This window comes from Tympanuchus pallidicinctus, unplaced genomic scaffold (assembly GCF_026119805.1).
Source record: "Tympanuchus pallidicinctus isolate F22 unplaced genomic scaffold, pur_lepc_1.0 scaffold1, whole genome shotgun sequence".
NCBI classification, from domain to species: domain Eukaryota; kingdom Metazoa; phylum Chordata; class Aves; order Galliformes; family Phasianidae; genus Tympanuchus; species Tympanuchus pallidicinctus.
The window spans coordinates 106,017,040-106,040,546 of record NW_026294618.1 but is presented as its reverse complement, the minus strand read 5'-3'; the positions used below and the strand labels follow the sequence as shown (position 1 = coordinate 106,040,546).

General features: G+C 41.0%; 1 protein-coding gene across 2 annotated transcripts in view; it reads right to left on the bottom strand.

Annotated features, from left to right (window-relative positions):
• The window catches only part of ACYP2 (acylphosphatase 2), a 46,629-nt gene extending 23,766 nt beyond the window's left edge, over positions 1-22,863 (bottom strand). The window contains exons 1-3 of one of the 2 annotated variants that reach the window (XR_008205976.1): positions 22,671-22,863; positions 22,150-22,166; positions 20,143-20,252 (exon numbers count right to left, since the gene is read on the bottom strand). Coding sequence is in view for 1 of the 2 variants with exons in the window: in XM_052680084.1 (XP_052536044.1) it covers positions 20,143-20,252; positions 22,150-22,166; positions 22,671-22,740 (197 nt within the window). In the remaining variant the exon portion in view is untranslated. The remainder of the gene's footprint in view (positions 1-20,142; positions 20,253-22,149; positions 22,167-22,670) is intronic. The other variant, XM_052680084.1, reaches the window with a different exon arrangement.
• Between the last annotated feature and the right edge of the window lie 644 nt (positions 22,864-23,507).

Sequence of the window (23,507 nt, the reverse complement as noted above, 5' to 3'; positions counted from 1 at the left end):
AGACGCTCCTGTTAAGTACCTGCCTGCCTTACAAGGAGAGACATTCCAAAACTACTGTCCTTCCCCAGCACTCAGCTAGAACATCCGTGTAGCATGAGAATCAAAACATTCTCAATTCAAAGGCCTTGCAGGAATGACTTTTGGAAAAGGACAGGGAAAAGCAACTAAGAAATAAGCTCTGAAACATACTCTGTATTCTTATAAACATTCCTATTTAAGACAGTAGATAAGAGAATTGAGTTTAGAATTGATGTTTTCAGACTTAAATCTTTCGTACTCAATATTTCCTTTCATACTCAGTGTTACAGTGAGTGCTCCTCCTGAGTTCAGCTTTGCTCCTGTTACATCCCTCAACACACTGCCCTGCAGGAACAGAAGGAACAGAACAAGCAGAGCAGAGGTGACACAAGCACACAGCTATGATCCCCTCTAGTCTGCATTCATATTTTTGCAGCCTCAGCAAACAACAAAACACTATTCACACAAGCATTAAGCCATTTTACCACACTGATCACATACAGAGCTCAAGTAGCAAGAATCAGCTAACAAGAACCAATATTGAACGTATTTTTCTGAGCACAGGAGCTAGGAAGGCACTACCACCTAAATCTTCCCAACTTCCACTTCCAGGTTTCTGAATTTTCTATTTCTAGTGAAGCTGTCAATCAGCTTTATGGAAATCCAAGATTTTATTGCACAAGGCAATCCCAAAACTTGGGCTACACCTTACTCTGAAGAAATTGTCTTCAATGTTAGCCAGCAAAAGGAATTAGATATTTCAGTTCGTTATTTCTCTCGTGATGCTAGTTCTCTGCAAAGTAGGTGGAAAACAGGATTCTGCTAGACCAGTTAAAAGAAGTATCTAGAAGGCAAAATACACAGCAACCTCTACATACGCAAGAAGATTGACATCTAGTGTGAAAATACTGAACTACAAAGCCTATACTGCATATAAACAGGGATGAATTTCAAATAAGAAAAAAAAAAAGCAAAAAAAAAAAAGCCCTTTTAAACCACAGGAGAATCCAATCCTCCAAACACACATTAATTCCACACCCCAATAGCTACACAGCTGAAAATACCATGAGTAATGGCAACTTAAAAGCCTCTCAAAATAGACTGACATGTAGCCTTATGCATCATCACTTCAGCTCAGCTATGGAGATAACTCCTGAGACACAGAATAGTCTATAGGTGACTTCTGAAGCACAGAAGATCTAGGCAGGGAATATCCAGGTTGCTTCATGTCCGTAGAGATGGCAGAAACATTTTTTCCTAAAGTATAGATATAGAATATAGAGGAACTCAGCACTTACTGCACTGCATTTGTGAACAGCAAGTCTCCAAAGCAAGAAAAACAAATCAGTGAGAGAATTCTCCATATTCACTAAGTTAAAATGGAAAAAATCTCAGGCTGTGTCCAGCGCAATTCCCTCACTGATGTGAGGACCATAAGCAAAGGTTCATTTTTCATTCTTTTAATTGCATCAGGAATTCTATCTAGCAAAGCTCTGGTAACAGCTCGAGTCCAGCAACATGAAGAAATATCATTTCCTCACTGATGCTGGCACTGGAAAACCCAGTTTCATTCTCCAGCTGAATTAGGTTTTCAGTTTCTGAATGTAAAACTCACCCTGTGAGCTTCACAATTGCTCACACCAGTCTATTTATCTGAAAATAATAATATTTATATATTTCCCCCAGTATTACTGACTTAAAATATGAACTATCTTTATTTGAATTGTAACATACTAACTGTAGTCTACTTACAGCAACAAAATAGTCTGGACATTTAAAGGATCTATATTCTACTTTGACACACTTTCATTGTGCAATCTAATCTCTTTGTTATTTTTTAGTGATTTTGCCTAGCATTTTGAGGGCTTAAGAGTGACACAGGACAAAACCACCTCTTCATAAACAGCTCAGTTGTCAGAGGTTATTACTACCAGGACTGATCACACCCAGAATGCCAGAACAGCTCCACATTCTACATAAAGCCTACTTTTTTGTTTTCTTTTTTTCAGTGCTAGCAACTGAGGATCTTCTAAAAAAAAGAAGCAACACTTCAGCAGCAAATCCTAAAAATCAGTGCAATACCCAGGACAAACTCTGAGACAGGAAGGCTGAGGAGAGGAACACAGCCTAGCTGATCAGGCAGAACATTCTCTTTCCTGCCTGAGATAAGGCAGTACACACAAGTTTGACATAGGCAGAAGAGGAGTGCATGATTTCATAGGATGGCTTGGGTTGGAAGGACTTAAAGATCATCTAGTTCCAACTCCTCTGCCATTTGTTTGAGCGTGTGCAGCTGAAGAGGACCCTGGATACCTTCATTTCTGTGATGCAGGCCATAGAACAACAGGGTACAACAGCATAACTGCCTCTAGACCTCTATGTTCTTCAGCAGAACACACATACCATGATAGACAAAGACCATACTTTGTAAAACAGATAAAAGACTTTTTGTAACCAAGATTGAAGGCTATTATCAATATAATTATCCTATAATTTAAGTAACTAGACAAAGATGTTTTTGTTCCTCAGGAGTGTTTCAGTCACCTTCTTAATCATTCCAAACTTGCATCTAAGTCCACTGTAGTGCTGGCAGAGTTTGAAGCTAAACATTTTTCTAGCAGTTTCATCAGTTTAGGCCTGTTTACACCCTATTCTTTTCTGCAGCAACTTTGTGAATGCGGTACATATCTTAAAGAGCTCACAAAAGTACACTCACTACCACTCCCAACCCACTTACGATTCATTTACTACAGCAATATTAGAATCTCTCTTCTGATCCCGACAAAATATCCTCATTTACTACCAACAGGTCTAGATATTAGATGCTTTCCACAAACTAATATTATTAGCCTATTGCTAATATCCATGTGATGACCCTTGTCTGTGCAGACATCCTTTTGCATCAGCGTTGGAAACTGCTCTTGGCGTGCACTTTCAGCCTAAATCAGTCCACAAGCCTCCCACACAAGTATGGAATTACACAGCAGCAGCTGGAGTCATTTGAGGTGCCATCTGCATGCGTGTTCTCACTGCAGGTATTCTTAGAGACAGTGCTCACAGCCTGCCTGCCCACCCCCGCTCTTATGCATACAAATACACCCGATGGATCACAAACATTGCCTCTCATTCCCCTTCAGTCACAGAACTCTGGAATTACAAAGACTTTAAAAGAGGGAAGACAGTAGAAGCGTGGAAACAGTTTTGCATAGGGACAGTGTAATCTAGATATTGATAAGTAACTTTGTTTTACACATTTGGGTAACTGCCCACATTAAATTCCATTCAAGCCCTTCAGGCACATCACAGTGTTTTATTATTTTGCATTTAACATCACCTAATATGACCAAATACTGAGGAGCAGTCTGCACAGTAAGTACAAGCACCTACACAGCAAGTACAAGCACCTGAAGTTAAAATCCTCACCCACGGGTTTCCACATGTCCAACTATTAGTTCAACTTAATTTTTCCTTCCTCTTAATGATCTCAAGACCAAAAGCACCATTGATACATTGGGTTCTAACGTTTAATTACCAAAATTCATTACTTTTCAGGAGTAAATTTGACTCTTTAATTTGGCATCGATGCCACATGTTAATCATTAGATGAGTGACAGTCTCTAATGTTGTAGGTATGACCAAAAACCTCGGGAAACTCGCAACTCCAGGGAAGCTCTGAATGATGAGTCCAAATGAGTGATAATGTCAGTATTAGGCTCTGGAAACTGTAAACACATTTGGAGAAATGAAGCGAATAGCAGCTCACAGTGCCATTTCTGCAAGGATAAAGCAGAAAACTAAGCCTAGACATTGAAAACTTTCCTGACAGTAACTATACTGTACATGTCAAGTCAACCAGAAAATGGTTTCTTGGCACCACTTACATCCTACAGAGCTCCGAAGGAAAAGCTAAAAAGAATTTGCTCAATACCACAGACCTTGCCAATCTCAAATACATCCAGTTTTGTTTCCTGAAAACCATTTGTTCAGAAGTCATACAAGCAAGCAGAGCCGGAGGGAAAAATCCGTAACTTGTCAATTCTTGTTATTACTGCTAGCATCCCCACAATATGAAACTGACTGGACAAATGCCTGATCAAAAATCATGACTGGAAATCGTTTTCTGAACAAAGATGCCTTTAGCATCTGACAGGACTAAGGAACGAGTTTTAGGTCTACCTGACTCAATTCACCAAATCTTATACATCAGGCACAATCTGTAATCACTGATGCTACTTTTAAAATTTGTTCCTAGCAAAAGCAGTTTGTGTCCCATCTCTACACATTAATTCTGATGCTCCAAACCCTTGTCTAGCACCCCTGTGTATCATTTCATTGGACACAGTTTAAATGTCATAATTTCAACTAGATAAATCAGGAGAGATTTGTGTGCGAGTACAGGAAGAGAAACACCACGCAAAGCACAAATTAAGTACACTTCTGTGCACTGCCCAACACAAAAACTCCACAGTTCAAATAAAGACTGCAGGAAATAAACAAGAAGGAATGCTGGATGTAGGAAGTGAAGCAACACGAGATCTGTCCCACTCAAGAGAATCTCTAACTATGCAGCAGTTGATATTTCCCACCCTACCTTACTGGCTCATGTAACACACACCACACTGCATTTCCACTTTTTCATAAGGGTAAATTACCTGGTGCCTTCTTTACATTCAGGCATAGCTCTGGCTCAACACATCACAGCAGTTCAGAATTCAGCTGAAGCAGTTACTATGAACATGGTTTCAGGATTTGCTTGTTCTTATTTGTCATTACTATTGTTATAATCAGACCCAGTATAATAAGATTTGAACATATCTTGGCATTATCTGCACAATTATTTTCCTACTTAGAACTAGTTATCAGATGAAGTTTGGAACAGACTGTGCAATGAACCTGGACAGAGCACAGACCAAGAAACAGCTGGAAACTATTCATAATACTCTTACTATCCTCTTTTCACTAGATATTAGCAATAATCCTACACTGTCAGATTTATTAATCAAGTGCCAGAAAATCAGGAGAGCAGGCAAGATCATATGAGAGCATTAAAAATGAAATTCAGAGGCTTTGCCTTCCTTTGGGTTTTGGCATTACTTTAACAGAGCTAATTCTCTCCGCAGTAGACGAGGTTGGAAACTTTATTTTAAATACAGGTTCAATTCCTCCACACTAGGTCTGTACCAAGGGCTTTGGAAAAAAGGTCACGTACTGTCACAGCAATCCTTAGGTAGCAATACAGTCAAATAGGATGCAACACTGGGTTGTTAGTGAATTATGCAGTACCAGTGTGCCTGAAGACAGCCCTCACAAAGCAGACTGTTGCTCTTCTCTATGAAGAGAGTTACTTCATTCACCAACTAACTTCAAACATAAAATATACTAAAAACTTATTTGCTAGAGCAATAGCCCTCTTCACATAACTTAAGTTACAGCTTTCTCCCAAATAATCTCAGTGTGGTTCTTTTTACTTTTCTTAAAAAATTAAAACATTTAACCAAAACTTCTGCTTAGATTGACAAAAGAGAAACTTTGTGTTGGCTGTCAAGCTGTAAAGGACACAGAGCAATGGGGAAGGCAAAGAATTTCAGCGCCGACTGGGCTGAACACCACTCCTCTTCTACTGGAAAGTGAAAGAATCAAAGCACTGAAAACACCATGTGGTACTTTACTGCCATGCCTTATTCTTTCTTAGCCCTGGTTACAGAACCACAACTAACATTTTCTTTTGCATCAGCATTTATGAGAATTCTTCATCTTCTGCCTTCCTCTGAGTGAACTCCATCTAATTGAACTCCAAAGCTAACAGGTCACTTTTCTTATTCTATCCACAATTCTCTTCCCTTAACAAGGAGCACACTCACAAGGTCCAGTCTGAAATACTGTCTACAACAGTAGTAATGTACAGATTTGTCCTCAAATGCTAGTTATGAAAACAAAAGCTCGACTTAAAAAAAGGTAACAGGCTTATGTTACTACCATCTTGCTGTCTTTAAATACATAACCATTTATTGTAGTCACTTACTCTTTTTAAGGTGCAGTTTGCTATAGACAGTACTGCAGTGATACAAGGGACACAATATGTTGCCTGCTGAGGAGAACCACACAGCACAGCTCTTCCAGTAAAGACCCCTGTATTTAGATAAGGCCTTGAGATTAGTTCCAAAAGCCACTGGCATGTTACACTGTGATCCACTTTCACAGCAGGGTAAGCAGAAACAAAAGGGTTACCAACCACCATGCTCTAAACAAGTGTCATCAACATGAACTTGAAATGGACTGCATGTTCCACCCTCCGGCAAGCCTGTGTCACCTCTGCCCGTGTTCATTTCACTGCTGCTAACTCTCACTTGCAGATTTACCTAATCTTGTGACCAGCTGAACATGACAATTCTGGATTATATTTTAGGAGGTATAGATCAGAGAACTTATTTCTACCTATCGGCAGCTGTTAAAAATTAATACTCCCTACATATCAGATATACTTTGACATCAGTGCATTATTCAAACTACTATAAATTCTCTGTCCTTTCCTACTCTGTCCTTTGAGGATTTTTCTAAGGCCAGCAACAAGCAACCGCCTACCAGGGAAACCACAGCTGCAAACAAACAATTTGCTATCCTGGAATAGACTGCCATTAACCAGAGGCACTCTGCATTGACTGCTTTCTGTGCTCTGCCTCTTCTGCTCCTTTTCTTCTAAAAAAAATTACTGGCTTGGACAACACATACTGAGCTAAGAGCGAGAAAATGCAACTTTGGACAACTCTCCACTTCTCAACAGCCCATGCCAGTATCTTGAGCAGACAATAAGAAGAGTAAGGCAAATGTAACAAGTGCCATGATGCAGCCAGCGAAATATGCACAAACAAGGCCTTGCACCAACAGTCCTGCTAAAGACACCTGGGCCCCACGCTCACCCAGCAGCTATCCATCTCATGATTAATGCCATGGCTCTCAGTAGCCACATTAGCTGGTAAAATGTTCAGAGAATTTTACCAACATCTATTTTCAAATCACATGGTAACAGACCTTTTATACCTTTCTGCTGGGAAAAAAGCTCCCTGGTGACACAACCCCATTGGAAGTTGAAATTTCCATGCAAGACTCCAACTAAAGCCATTAACTTAATCTGTTTCTCCATTTGGGAGGAGCCAGGGACAGGAGAGCCTAGAGCACATTCTCCTTGGGGCACTGTTGCCAGGGCACAGGCTGGTCTGCAGCAGGAAAGATTGCTCAGTGATCCCTGAACAGGTCACTGCCCTGTCCTGCGAGCTCCAGCACTCCCTTCCACATCCATCCAAGGGAGCAAGGCATTTCAATCCCCTGGGCAAAGCAAGCACTGGCATCTATCCCATCAGCATGCTGCTTCACGCCTGGGTACCAAGTGCTCTGTACTTTGCACTTCCATCTGATCCAGCAAGCGTGCCTTAAAAGCCTGACAGGTAGAAAGCAGGCAACTGAAGTCTTTTGTTTGCACCTAAAATGAATTAAAATATTCAGTATATCTCATGATGTGTGGCGCTCAGAATATAAGTTTGGGGCCTTCTACGTGTTTCTGGTTGCAAATAACAGAAAAATTACTTAACATTAGCTTAAAAACAATTAATCAGGCACTAAATTAAAAGTAATTCTGTTAGTCTAGACTCAGTGAATGACTGTGAGTTAATTCAGGCAAAGGTACAGCTTTAAGATTAATATAACATATAGTTAAATAAGAGAAGACTACACGTCCTGTTGTTTTTTGCTTGTTTCCTTTGAAATGTGTCTTAATCCTGGGGTTTTGCAAGTCTTGAGAAATACTGTAATACTTACACAGCACGGCACAGAAATCCTGCCTGCCACTTTGCTCCCACAGCAAAACCCTTCGAAAGGATAATGAAGACAGCATCACATTTCATAAGAGACTTCATGAATGCCTGCTGAGCTGACCTTGTTTACAAGAGCTCAGTGAAATGATTAATTGCTTGCATGTTTCACTCCACAATGCTATGGCTGAGCGTCTTCTGCCTGTGCTACCCATTATGGACATTAGCCAAAAAGAAAATTCCTACATAATTATCCAATTATTACTAATACTAGCATTTAACAAGAAAAAGAAATTGACAGCTGGTATACATAACTACTTCATTTCTATTATGCAAGAACCACAAAAGGCATTTGTTTTCTTATTAATAGCTATAAAATAAGAAGTTGCATGATTGGTTTTGAACTAGAGAGGATGATAAAGGGCAAAGAGAACAAGCGGAGAAGGACTGGAACAAGAGTCAGGAAACAACCTGGACCTGCAAGATGCTTCTTGTGAGACTGAGCCCATCAGTTTATCTGCAGTTCTTCATTTGTACGTTACTACTTTCACTCTCTGGCTTTAACTTTACTATGCACTATCTGGTAGTAGCCTACAGAATTTTTCCACTTGGTGTCACTTAACATTAGTGAGATCCCGAGAATAGAAAATTTCTGAAGCTAGCTGAAACTGGCTGCTCCAGCTGACCCTCAAGAAATCAACTGATAAATAATGCAACAGTTCAATCTGAAACAGTGCAAATGGAATCACTGGTAACTAGCTAAAAGCACACTGTAACCCCAAGTTAGAGCAGGGTGCTACTCCTCACTGCTTCACTGACATCATTCACAGAATCCCAAGCGCTCGTTTCAATGATTAGACTGCAGAATTGGGTATCAGTCCCAATGCTCCTCAATTCCACCGCAGATAAGCTGCATGAAACTGTGCTGCTGTCGCTTTGCACCTTGGCTCCTCCATGAGCAACATGGAGTAATGCAGATACTCAGTAGAACTGTGAATTAAAATTAAAGTTGAAACACTTGTGCTCGGAATTCAAAACACGGGTATTTGCTAAGACTTGCCTCAGCACTCACTGGCAGCAACCAGTTTCCTTTGCCACCATTTCTAGAACGCAGGCAGAGCATCTCATTTTCCTTGTTAAGGCAATGCTGTAAAACACTGAGCCATTTACATCTTTAAGATCTTAGCCTATACTGACTGAAGGAGGAGCGCAGCTATGCTGTCCATAAGAAGTTACCCACTAGACACTTGGAAGAATTACTCACAATATGTAATGAGCAAGACCAGAGGCTCAGGACTTAGTGCCTGTACAGCAGAACAGGAGTGCAGGTTAGCCCTGATGTGACAGGCCAAACCTGCTCAGACAAAAAGAATCACAACTGAAATGTCACCACATGACTGGGAGATACACGAGTTGGAAGAAATTGGTTTTGTTGTCCCAGGTTTGTTTCCTAAAATCCTATAGTTTCCAGACTTTAAATAATGCTTAGAAGTTCCACCTCAGAACTTTCTATATTTGTTTTTTCTCCCTATTTTTCCTACACAGGAAACCTTAATAAGCACCTCATTTTACTTCCTACTCCACACACGTTTCTCTGTAGAACTACTTGTCTAAAACCTCTTCCCTCAGAATGATCACAGAGTTCAAAGAATCTTTTTGTAAAGATGTAATATCCCATTCCAATGCCTGCTTTACTTTTATGAAGTCCTGAATACTTGCCAGAAGTTTTTAGACTGACTTTCTTTGTTCCTTTAGCAACAAGGAAACAAGCAGGAAGTGCCCACAGCATCACAACATAAGAGAATGAGTTCGAACACCCCAAAAAAGGGCTGAAACACAAGCAGAATATTCATTACGGATTAAAACAGCCAACTATTTCATACAACCACGGGAAAAAGACACCATATCAAATACCAGCATTGAAAAGAAACCTTCCTTACCCAGGAATTCACTACGCATTCGCTCTGCATTAACTCTAGAGCAAAAGGATATCAGAAACTCAAAATCAGAAGACAAAGATCCCCTATGACATCCAGCTACAGTGTGAGCATCACCAGCTATTTCTCGGATCCTGCTAATATCAATTACCACTTACCTAGAGATCATTTCATAATTCAGATAAAAACAAGCGCAATCATTTTGTACTACAATATGTAGCCTTTTTTGCATGGCTTCCAGGGCAACATCAGAGCCAGAGCCATCGACACAATATTTGTGACAGATCTGTTGAGGCACATTCACCTTGTAATGTAGGTTAAAACCTTGAAAGTGCTCCAATTTATTTTGCTAGAAACCAGTATCATTCCAGAACCCTGAGGCCAAATAAAGTCTAGCACTAAAAAGGAAAACGAAGGTACAGATTTGATGAGCTTTAAGAATCAGAGTTCTCATTAGCTGTTGTTTCCTTTCAGAAATATTAGAAACACCACGTGCAAACGGTGGCCAAGATGACAAATCACCAGAGTTCACATGCAATTCACTGCATGTGTATGTCTGCATATTTATGCATAGAACTCTAATCTCCAAATTTTCTATATTTCTATTTTTTTTCTATCTTTTCGTTTTCCTACCTTTTTATCAGAACACAACAAGCTTCCCGCTGGTTTCCTTCATGTTGCACATAGGCGTTTCTCTGTAGACCAGCAGGAGAGCAAGCTCTGCTCTGTGTAAAGGTGACTAGAAGCACAAAGTAGCACTGGTGAAGTCCTCAGATGAGCTACAAATCCCTGCTGATAGGCAGGCTCACTGCTCTGCTGCCATGTACACCATCCACCACCCCGAGCTGCTTCAAAGTGAGCAAAGGAAGACTGCACCCTCACGATGCAACACAGATCTTGCTTCAGAAGTCCTGCAATAGAGTAAACCCTATGCAAGGAGACAAACAATGTGCATCACTAAAGTACTTTGAATTCACACTTTGAAAAAACCAAACAAGCAGGCATTTTTGGCAAACACAGCACCTCTAATTCATGTGAAAGAAACCCACATTCAGGGACATGCTTTTACTTGTAACTACCAATGTGTTGCCAAAAATCTATTTTTAACTGTGTGCACAGTTATCCCTCTTAATAAGCTGGGGTATCCAAACCTTCTTTACAAATATTAGTTTAAAATGAACTTTTTACTCATTAGTATTTCTGCAGCCATTGTATTGGAGCAGTAAAGATACCTGGGAACAATCTTTCTCAGCACAAAGAATCCACATTAAGGGCCTCCACCTCTTCTGCATCCTCCTGTATCAGTAGTAAGAGAATATCTTCACTCTGAAAATATCACTGCTGTGCATGGATCCAATGATACCAACTACACAGAACACATCCATGCATGCATAAAACCCTCAAAGTGCATGAAAAGGCTCCAGCAGAAGTAACACATCTAATTGGCACTTGCTTTGAAAGGTATCTTAGCTCGATCAGGATCATTTTTTAACTGTAATCACAATAAATATTTAGATTTAAATATTTAAGTTTCTAACTGCTTCAGTATAGATGAAAAGTGCAATGGCTATTTCTGGTTATGCAAGAAAATACCTAAACTGATCATCCAGACAGCAATTCCATTTACTTCTGTACATAGAACAATTCAGCCTTACAATCCCACTTAACTTTCAACTATGCAGCAGGTTTGAGTTGAATGAATACCACAGTCATCATCTAAACAAATGAAGGCTAGAATACTCCAGCATCTCCTGTATTAACACTGCTAAATAACTTTGAAGCATTACAGCAACATCCTTGTGGAATGATTTCCAAAGAGGTTTGCCACTAGAAATAAAGAGGAAAAAAGTTAAGTAGCTCACTCAAAATAACAGTAATCCTGGAAAAAATCTTTAATACTTCTCATTCTGTGAACTGAAAGACAGCTTCTGAGGCCCACTTCTGGAAACTCAGTCTTGCTTTCATGCATGAATATGACCTGGGAGATTCTCTATTAATAGAAGAGGTAAGCAGCAGCATCTCCTCTGTATGGAGCTTTTGAACAGAGATTGATGTACACCTTCAGTTCTTAACTCTAGTGGGCACAAGAGGCCTGCAGCATCTCCCTGCTGATCTTAATTATAACAAAGAAAACAAATTACACCCCTCTCAGCAAAGCAATCAGACATTCCTGGCAGCTTCAGAGAGATTAGGTACAGGCACTCTTCCCTGAACCAATTAACACAAGCTGTTGAAATGTGGTCCCTTCCCCCAGTAAAAGAACACATCAACAGACTTGTGTTTATGATGAGACTGAGTTACAGCATGTATTTGAAAGAACAGCTGTGAGAATTAAGCACTGCCCCAAACCAAACCAGTAACTTTAAGCATTAATGAAAACATGCAAGATTTCACAAGAACTTTTCTTTTGTCCTCAGGAGTGACTGAACAGCTTAACCTCCAAATCAAAGTGATATACAAAAGATGAAGTAAACATGAGGATTCAGACCTAAAAAGACAGTATTCAGTACATCCTAATTAACTGTTTGTATTAGAAGCTTGCATTTAACCTCATTTGTTAAATTAGTACTAGCTACATTTAAATCAAAATACATCAATAACATAACACTTCAGTGATCAGAAATGAAAGCAGACACTTTGAAAGAATTCTAATTCCACTGACCTACTGCAAATTCAGAAATGAAAGTAGAGGAAAATTCTACCAGGTCATACAAGACAGCAACCTTTATAACCTAACAAAAGAAACAGGACTGCAGGAAAACATTATTTTAACATTATTCCATATAAAGAATGACATAAGCACAGCTAAAAACGTAACTGTTCACGGCACTCCAAACTAAGGAGCAGCTGCAATACAGCAGCCTAAGGAGAGAAGACATGCAAGGAGTTTGCTTCTGTTCCCAGCTCAGTGACCCTTCAATGAAGGAAGGCCTCTTCCTTCAACCAGACTTGGTCCACAGCAAGGGAAGCACACGTTGCTGTGCCTGTGCCCAACAGGAGGGCAGCAGGCCCTGCTGTAAGGTGTCAGTGCAAGGGCAGAACAAAGGCAAGCCACCAAATAGATGCTGGGCTTGCTGTTGGAAGCGTGCACCTTCCTCCCTAAGCTATCATTAACAGCTTATTGGTTTGATTCTTAGAAGTCACTAGGAAACCTTGTCTTCTGATTGACCTAATCCATTCCTTGCCCTTTATGTTGTGTACAGCTGCTAGAACAAACTAATTAATCCTTCCTTTATTTAGTTGGAACTACTAAAACCATGAAAAATAACTTTTACTTCATTTGTTCTTCCCGATCTTCAGCAACATCCAGTGAATTTAATTTGCAGTACTTTGCAACCTCCGAATCTGCATAAGCGAAACTTCACAGCTTAACCTATCAACTCTGAGCAATATCCACCCACAGTTAAGAAATTAATGCATCAAGCATTCAGAAAGTCAGTCTGGTTTGAGACAATTTAAAGCAAACTAAATAGTTTAGATTGATTTCATCTTTAAATAAAGCAAAATAAATAAATAAATAAATAAATAAAATTAAGCTTGTTTTGACTGGGCCCACAGTGAACTGCAAAAACCCTGCCATTTTCCTTCAACTGACTGGTAAAGGCACTGAAATACCACAGGCAATTGACTTTCACTAATTAATGTCACAACTGTACTTTCTACATTACACACACCTCATGAGACAACACATTTAATGCTTTTTCACTATTCTGCATTTTTGTGAAGAAAAAAAAGCTTGACGAATGATTTTAGCTAATCCTCTACCCCTTCCTTCACTATGCAGCACTGTCAGCTTCCCAAGAACATCACATCAGGACATATTTCAGCCATATGATTACAGCACAGAGCTGCCTCACTGAGGAGACATCAAGTAAACATCAAATGACCTGCATTAGAGATGCATTGTCACAGAAAAGCATCGAAAATAAGCATGGCAAGAAGTATTAATCCTTATAATCTATGCTTTCTCTAACATAAGCACATCATGATCAGTGTGTCCTTCACATAATCAGCCTCAAATCTCCTAGCTGCATTTTTGTGTCTACGTGCTTCTCCAGACAGCTGGAATGCTGACACTCACCTTGGCCTACGCCTTGCTTTGATCCAAGCGTGATGCAGCGACACTGCAGCCAGAACTCATCAAAAAGGGCTGGTAGTTAAATTGTTCCTGTCGTAAGTTATTACGTCCTCTGAACACAAAGAGCCCTGAAAAGACACACCTCTATGTTTGGAATCTGCTTTAAGAACTGCATCTGTCTTCAGAGAACTGCAAGATAACTTCTCATAGCATACCTGACAACTTGTTTTAGACATACTTCGGACAGCCTAATGATCCCTCTCTTGCTAAACCATCTCTGTTAGAGTTGATCAAAGCTCATTTCTCCTCTTGCAATTTCACTGCCACTACAGCTTGCTCTTGGGTCTGACGTTCTCCTTTACCACACCAGTTTTTCCTGCTATCTCTAGGACCAACCTCAACGATTTTTTTTCTTATCACAGCATACCTCTGATCAGCAAGCCACGCTCCCTCTTGAGAAACAAGCGTATCTGCTTAAATTCTGTACTTTTTCTGCTAGTCTGATGTTACTGACCACTTGTGTAGCCTACTGGCTCCCACTTCAAAGTCACTGGCCTCCGTGTTCTCTCCCTCATCCATATTTCCCCCTCTGAACTTTCATTCAGCTGTCTTAGTGCTCTTCTCAATAGCATGCTGCTGGGCATATCACAGATGTCTCCAATATGTCTTTAAAAACTTAAAACCCTTCTCTGTAAAAACGTGCTCTGCCACTTCTACCATTGTGCCAAGGGTCACATGCAGTTTTTCCAAACATTTAGACTGAGCTGAAGAAATTTCACATAAGCATTTCTGAAACAGAGATAAATCTCAGAACAGACTAAAATCTTTGCTCGTTTTCAATATCCAATTTATATTTAGGTAAAGTTGTAAGATTTTGCTAAAGAAAATCACTCAGGTTAAATATGGACACCTGAGGACTAAAGTAATACTGTTTTAGCCTTACTTCAGCCCATCATGGCCATTCTCTGCAAACCAAGGGAAAACATTTTATTGAAAGCCAGTTGGTACAGGACAGAGTTTTGCAATGTACCTGATGACAGTGCAACAGATACACAATGACAGCTGCAACATCTACTAGAAGAATTTCTTTCTCCCTCTTCTCAGTCTTCAGGTGGGATAAAGCTGGATTTTTCTATGCACAGGCTGGAGTCTCTCAAGTCACACTGCTTGTTTAGTTACCACTTGTATAGTTAACACAAATTCCTCTCAACTGATACAGAAACTAAAAGCAAAATCTAAATTAGCAATAGTTTACTAATTTAAAACAACTCCCAAGACAATAATTTATAATTTAATGCCTTCTTACTAAGGCAAGAAAAAAAAATTCTTTGTGCTGTTATGCATTATTTGGTCCAAATAAGAAAATCATGTGCTACGATATTACATTTTAAAGTGCTGCCCCAATTTCAATCTGATTTTTGTAGAGATTTACATGCAAGAGCGCTTTTTAAGGATAACTCATATGTCAGAGTTCAAAAAATTCTCTGAGGAAAATTACTTCCAGCCTGTCAATGCAAGTTGCTATGGCAACAGCCACACGGACTGCCAATGCTCTGCCTCCATGATGAACAAAGTGGAAGAAAAACCAGAAGATATTAAATGAAAGCCCTTGTACTTGGAGTCTTCCTGCAAAAGGAAACCAAAGGACTGCCTAGCCCAGTAAGGTCTTAAGTCCAGGTATCACTTAAGTCCTCATGTGTGATGTTGTAGAAAGGCACTGGCTCAGCTTTGCAACTTGAACGTTCTCTGCATTATAGACAGGAAAGGGACTGAGACTGGGCTTTTAGTACCTGAGGGTAAGGAGTGTTGCCCATGTGGGGCTACAGCTGAAAACAGGACTAGAAGAGACTGCAGGGAAAAGGTCACCGCGAAGAAAAGATGGAGCCTACCATTAAGAGTAAAAATAGATGCACTTCAAATGAAGCACAAGTGGTTGAAAGTGTCTAGGGAGCAAACAGCTCCATCTAGAGTTTAAAAAGCAAGGGCTATGAAATTTTACATGTAGAAAGTTCAGGACCTATTAAAAATACCTTTTAAGATGGTCAGCACGATTTCTCAGTTAACACCAAAGTAGCTGCTAAATGTTTCTTTCAATTTAGAAGTCACTTATCCCTAGAAACTAAAATATATTTTCATTAAAAACACACTGAAAACGGAACAGAAAAAGCAAAGAAATCAAGAACTGCACACTCATGCCTTACTCTTTATTTCAATTAAATTAAAAATGTGAAATCCTACCCTTGGGCAATTCAGAGTAAATTCCACTAGTTTCCAGTGCGATCTCACCATAGAGCACAGCAAAGAAATTAGCCTGCCCACACTGAATTCAGCAAAAACATTTACATCCCCACTCAACACCAAGTGAATAGACCAATATGGAATGAAACTTGTTGCATGTGTAACACTCCTCCTGCCCTAACCCTCCGCATTCGTGCCATCTTCCACTTACTTTTGCAAAGTCAGAACATCCCTGCTGAGCTGTTACATGTTCCAGGGCAAACTCTGGTTTGCACATCATTTTCACAATTTATCATAATCATTCTGTCTGCAGTGAAACAATTACTTTTATGATTCAGGACAAAATCCAGGCTGCAGCACATTGCCTAAGAAACAACAGCAGGCTCAGATAAAAGTCGGTTAGCTTCTCTGGCAGGATGAAAGAAACCAAGCCTTGCATTAGCAAACCCTACTCTGCATGCAGAAGGAAGGCTGCCATCACCAGGCACCTGCAGCAGCAGATACACAGATTCTGGCTGCCTTCCCACATCTAGTTTCGAAGTTCTAACACACAACATTGTATTGGCTCTTTAAAAAAGGCAGGATTTTTTTCTTACAATTAATAAACATCAGCCACATTTGTATTCAGCTGACAATAAACCCACCAACCAAAGGACCAAGTCAGCCCCTGCAGTCAAGTTCACCTTTAAAGAATGTGTTTTTGGTAGCTTCCCCAGCACAGAACCAATGTACCAGTGTCACTGCTGCCAGGGGATTCTTGCCTTCCCTGTGCTGTCAGCCCCTTTCTTGCACATTATTTGGTCCATAAAACCACACGTATAACCTCCTTCATGAAACACGTTTTACAAAACGTCGGACACATTTTTATAGAGAAAACTGACCACATATAAAGGAGTACCAAAACAGCAAAGTTGAACTTTCAACCTCCAGCAGCAGGTTCCCAATACCTGCAGGTGTTGTGCACTTCTTACCACTCACCCGTACAAATAATCTTCAAAACACATCTTCCTGACATGCTCTTTTTCCTATCCACTTCATGCTTGTTCTACTTCACACCCTCCATCTCAGGCTTTTAAATAGATCCCCAGGACTGCCCTCAGTTCCTCCCAGACCACGTTTTACTTTATGGCCTGCATAAAAACCATGCAGAGACTGGTTTGAGCCTGTGCTCAATGTTTCCTAACTGCGCCTCAGAATTCAAGGAGCAGCATCGAACAGAATAAGAAGGGTCAGAAAATCAGGAACAAAGGACAGCTGCTGGAGAACAGTTGGGTTTGAGGTCTGCTGCATTTCTGCCCCAGAACAAAAGCATGCCCTGGTCTCCAAGTGCCTCATTGTGTTTTTCCCCATATATTTATGCTTTCCCTTTATTTTCCTCTTGAGCTCTTATCCTTCTTCTCTCCTCCCTTCTTGCTATTTCTACCTTCTTGCACTAAGATCATCCCTAATCTCTCTATAATCTATGTCCTTGTTTCTTTTTATAGTACCATGAAAAAATAAACAGTTTATGACAGACCAAAGCACTCCTCTTTCCTCCCCCAAAAAGCAATACTAACATGTAAGCATCGGTGAACGACAGTCAAATCATTTTACTACTGCTAACATGTGAGCTGTGGAAATGCTGCACATCTGAAAAATAAATCAGGCAACTTTGCACCTAAAAGTTTAATGTGGAAACGTGTACAAGTGTGAAAATACCTGTCCCAGACACACTGAACAAAGCAGACTGCCAAGATATTTATAAGATAACACATGTTCCAATACGTAAATTAGGAAACTGTCCTGAAATACCCCACAGCATTGATTGAGGTACTGGATTCCCTCAAAGTGTTCTTTTAACATGAAGGTCTCCCAGTTTGTAAGAATGACACACACACACACACACACACACACACACACACACACACAGTCTCTTAAGTTCTGAAGAGCCAAAAAAGCAACACTAAAGAGACCTTGCATGGGAAGTTAGTGGCAGATTTTCCCCCTGGTTATTGATCTCAATGCTAACAGAAACATTTTTAGGATTAATTTATATCAATTATCCAGAGCAATAGCTAACCTCATTTTATTCTCATTTAATATTCCATTTTAAATAACCCTTGCATCTAGAGAGCTCAGTATTACCAATTCCTTGAAAGCATGCTATGAACTTTGAAAAACATTCTTCAAGAACTCAAAACATCAATCTTATTTTGATTTTCTATTGCCACGCAGTGCAAGAGAAAGAAAAGCCTCACAGAACAGCCATTCACACGCACGTGCAGAGGAAGGAGTTGCAAGTCAACTAATTTATTACCAAAAATGAAATCACCATCCTTCCTTTTCTACGTATCAGAGCCCACACAGGGAGCAAGCAAAATTTCTCCTACAACATTTTACTCTAGGAAATTTAGTAGTCTGCATTTCATCGTGCAGTTTGAAATTGCACTTTTATCTCAGTATTGAAACATTCACTCCCATGTCAAAGCAAAACATAGATTTCCAACTTAAAGTGAAGAAACAACATCTGAAAGTAACTTTTTATTTGCTCTGAATATCACAAACAATGTACATCAAAAGCTTCAACATCACTGTCACAGCTCACTGTCCCAGTCAAGCTGCTGACCCTATTTGAAGTGGTTTAACAAAGAAAAATGAAAGCTTCCCTTCAGAATAGCCATTATGTTGCCTCATCTTTGAGAACAAGCCTGGTCTCGTTAGTCTAATTTTGCAGCTCTGCAAGAAGATCTCATGTTACATATACAAACCTTCTGGTGTAGGAGCAAGCAGGGTTTCCTTTAAAAGCACAAATAACAATGGGAGAACGCTGCAGCAAGCCTAGTTTTGTGCAAATAAAGCCACACGTCAGCAGTTACGCCGTGCTCAGCATGGAACTGCTGAATAGAGCGAGGCAGCCCACTTCACAGGGATTCTTCAACAAGACATCCTCTGCACACAAACCAAATCACCGTACTTCACGCTCCTCCTCAGTTACAGATTTACTACAGATGGCAACTATACACTAACTTTTCAAATCCCTAAGCATTAAATGCAACGTATTAACTGCTGTAACCCACAAAATAAGAATTCACTTCAGAAACAACTAACGTACCTCTGGCTTCGCTTTGCAGTCCAACAAAAGCTGTCCAGTATCAAGCTCAAGAGCCAAGACAATAATTGCTACAGCTATTTCAGTCACATTAGATAACCATATACAAGTTTCTTTACCAAAAGGAGCGACGCCATTTTCTTTTTACAAAGCCAACAGCTCCATTTTATTTTGAGCTTTGAAGCAAGTTGTGTACTGGAAAGCACTGATAGAATCTGCACTGATATTTACCTGCCTGCAATAAAGCCTGCAAAGTCAAGTTGTACTTACCAGCACTTATCCTTTTGTCAGCACAACAAACCACTGACTTTCTTTTGAAAAAAAGCTCCAAACAATCTCTCTGCACATGCAGAAGAAAAACGTGGTTGGGAACAATGGAATTGGCTTTTGCTTTTACAGGTAGCACCCCAAAGGGATGCCTTTAAGCTTTTGGAAACCAGCAATTTAATAAAAAACATCCTCTCTTCTTTTAAAGGCACCAACATATTTCAAAACACACTTCCAGAGAGCAGACAATGCAAACCTTTGCTCCAACGTGTATTTATGCTGGTTTTTTGTTTGTTTTTACAGAAAAACCCATACTTAGAAGTCAGTTTTCTTCAAATTCATTGAAGTAAAAACTGAACAAGTATTTCAAGAAGCTCTTCAGTGTTTCTCTGCAGAGGAACTTCGAGGTTAAACAGACCTGTTCTATTTATGAACACCTGGTTTTCCCAGTGTTTCAAAAGAGCAATTTTGGAGCAATGCAATGACAAGCTGCACGACCCTAGGAATCAAAGCTGACTGATGCCACAAACTACTGTTAAAGCAAAAAGGCTTTTTTTGCAGCTTCAAGAACGTGTGCCCTGAACTCCTCAAATAAAGCCAACACTTGGAAAGCACTGCTAAGTTACTGATATAAACAGTTACTTGTTACTTTGGATTAAGAATATTTCTGTAAATCACACTAGTACGACCAAACAAAACAAAGATACTTACATTGCATTTACTTTATCTTCTGGGCCCTGAACTTGGCCCGTCACTGTTCCTTGGCTGGTGTTTTTAACCCAGCCAACCACTCCTAATTTCCTAGCTTCCTCTTCTGTGTACTGGTATGAAAAGTAATGAAAAAGGACAGTCAGTGTCAGCACATACACCACACACACAGCAATTAAAGCTCCATTTAAGTTTGACATCAGAAACAAAACAAAGAACACCTGACTATGCTCACACTCAGACATTAAGCCAGTCCTGTCAGCCCTACAACTGAATGCCATTTCACATGTCGTGATAAATGCACGACTGAATTCCCACATTCATTTATACACTTCCTAATACTTTTCTCAAAAAAAAACATGCTGCATATGATTCCCCACCCTGCTCATAATGCTCATCCTGCTGCTTGCTTTATCATTTGCACATGCATATAGATCTTCTGATAGTGCAAGCTTTTTCATTCATAGAACTGAGACTTGTTCTTTGTTTACAGACTCTTTAACAGCTTTAAACACGACTCTACCAAACCCAGAGCACCTTTCTACTTACCACCCCTTCTAGGTTACCTATCCCTTTCTATAGCTCCTATCACCGCTCACTTGTCTCCTCAGCAATCAGTCTCTAGGCTCTTTAAACACGTTGCACATGCAAACTTAGAGGTTGTCTCTAAGTTTTCAGGTTTCAGTCTAAATCCTCTCCACCTGACTTTCACCCCTTAACTTCTATCCTTATCTAAAAACAGCAACAAAATTCAGCAATTTCCAAATACCTTGTTTTTTTAAAAAAAGTTCTTATTTTCTTTCATGTACTTATGAAACACATCTGTGTGATCTTCATATACTTGAACCCTGAAATGGCAGAGAACAGAATGGCTGTTCTACAGAAACCCATTAGTTTCATTCCCTGTGGGGCTGTGAAAGAACAGCTAACACTAGCACTTCTTCATTAGGATCCAGTTTACTTTAAGATGCTTCTTCCATTTTGCTTTTTACATGTTCAGTGACAAGATATGTAGCATATGTACTCTTGAGGCATTTATTCCAAATGCCAACAGCCAAACTTCAGGTCATATAACTGCATTGCAAAATAGGAAAATGTGGAGGTAATTTAGTCAACAGAATGGTGCTGATACTTATGTAAAGTATTTTAAAAGTTGATTACAAGCAGCTTCTCCCTACCAAGCTGTCCAAGAGCATGGGAATGCAGCTGACAAGGTGTTTCTCAATATTGATGGTTAGCTCAGGACTGACACTGTATGCGTTCACATGACTGCAGGTCAGCTCAAAACAAGTCAGAACAAGCTTGCACCTGCTTACCACATGATGTATAGGGACACTTCCCACTTTGTAGAGCACAATTAAAGATGTATCATGCTGCAATCCTTTATCACTTGCAATTCTGAGCTATTTCACAATATATAAGCGATGCTGAAAAAGCTTTTAGGTCTAATATTAAATACAGCTCACTGTGCTCCAACAAAACTTTGGAAAAATGCATCTCTTGTTTCTTGAGTTGCTACTCAAGCATGCAGCTCAGATGAGGAAAACTTTGGCTGGGACACCAGTCAGGGAAACTGTATCGCTCGGCTACAAGGGAACATAAGCTTCCTTAAATAGTGGCACTGTAAATGCAATTAATAATTTCAACTGGAACACACAGCTTCAAAAGCCAGCATTCAGCACTTCTGAATTACCCTTTCTAAAGACCTGTACACCTGTCTATATTGCATGTCTGTTGTATATCCGCATGTCTATCTTGTGGCTGTTACAACACAAAGCAGGCAGTCTTTAGAAACCATGCAAACAACGCATCAATAAGCTTCTAAAAATATCTTTAATAATACATTTATTTAAAAAAATAATAAAAAAAAAAGTCCTCTTTTAAACACAGTACTTAACTTAGCCCTCAAGCCACCAAGTGGACGTGTTTATAGCCAGATGAGCTGCCCTATTTTTAGCACTGGAAACGCTACACCGCAAGGTACAACTGGTAAATCAGACATTGCCTTACCATCCTGAAACAAACACCTAGAAAAGAAAGAAAAACAGCATGAAATTACTTCAAACAGCACCGTTCCTAAAGAAAAAACCCAGCTGTGGAAGTTTACTACGAACTGCATAGGGGCGCATCCTGAGGGAAACTGACCCCGAGCGCAGGCTGCCCGACCATTTTCACTAACGGAGCTGGCGGCGGTTTCTCAAATGAAAACAGAGTCTGGGAACTGCCCTGACCTCACACCCGGCAGAACTGCCGCCAGCACGCTGACAGAAAACGCGGGCCTGACCGCAGGTAAAGACAAGGCCTTTCGGCACAGCACCTCGCGGAGCACAGCCGGCCTTCCGGCGAGGCACACAGCCACCCGCCTCCCCTCACGAGGGGCCGCGAGCCCCCCAGCCCACCCGGCTTGGAGCCGACGCCTCGGCGCCGCCCGCCCCGCGCGCATGCGCACAATCAGGGATCGCCGCTTGTGCCGCGCGCCCTTGGCGCCGCCTCAGCACCGCCGCCCCAGCCGGCGCGCAGCCTGCCGTTACCTTGCACTCGTCCGAACACTTCGTAATCCACCGACTTGAGCGCGCCGGAGGCCTTCGTCAGCGCAGACATTGCGGCCGTGAGAACGGAGTGCCGCTGCCGTGCGGCAAGCGCTCCGCGGGCCGAAACCGAGCCGGGCCGCCGAGTCCCGTCAGCGAGCGGCGCGCGGACGGCAGCGCGCGAGGCTCAAGATTCCGGAGCGCGATCGCCTAACGGCGAGGCGCCGCGCGGGCCGTGCCGTGTGTGTGGCGTTCACGGGGCTCCGCGCCGAGCGACGGAACGGCGCGCGCCTGTCGTGTGCCAGCTGAGGCAACTCGGCGACCTCTTGCCAAGAGTGACTGCGATAGAAATCAAATCGTCGTTCTGCTGGCTCTCCCCTTCACGCAGCCCCCCCACCCAGAGTAACGCATCACAGCCCGAGTCGTTCACGCGTTCTGATGTAAAGACAGCAGGGGAATTGCAAGCAGACCAACACTGCAAAAAGCGCTTTCGAGCCGCACCAGCACTGCTGGAAGCGGGAACGCAACCAACAGTTCCATCGTTCGCCTTAACCTTCTATCACGTTAAATCACGTCTTCTGCCTCTACTGCAGTCCTACGTTCTGCTACCGTAGAATCGGCACCATTTTGGTTTTCAATAGGATGATGCTACAGAAAGCCATCAAGGCGGAGCGGGCTGCGGTAGGGACGGAAAATCTGTGGTCATTTGCTGCCATCTATCGGCAATAATGAGCAAGAACGGGTCGAAACCAAAACGGCGTCCTGTCGAAAATACAAAGCGTTGCAACTCAGACCTTGAAACTGGGGTTAATGATGGTACTGAGGGCTAGATCTGCAGGT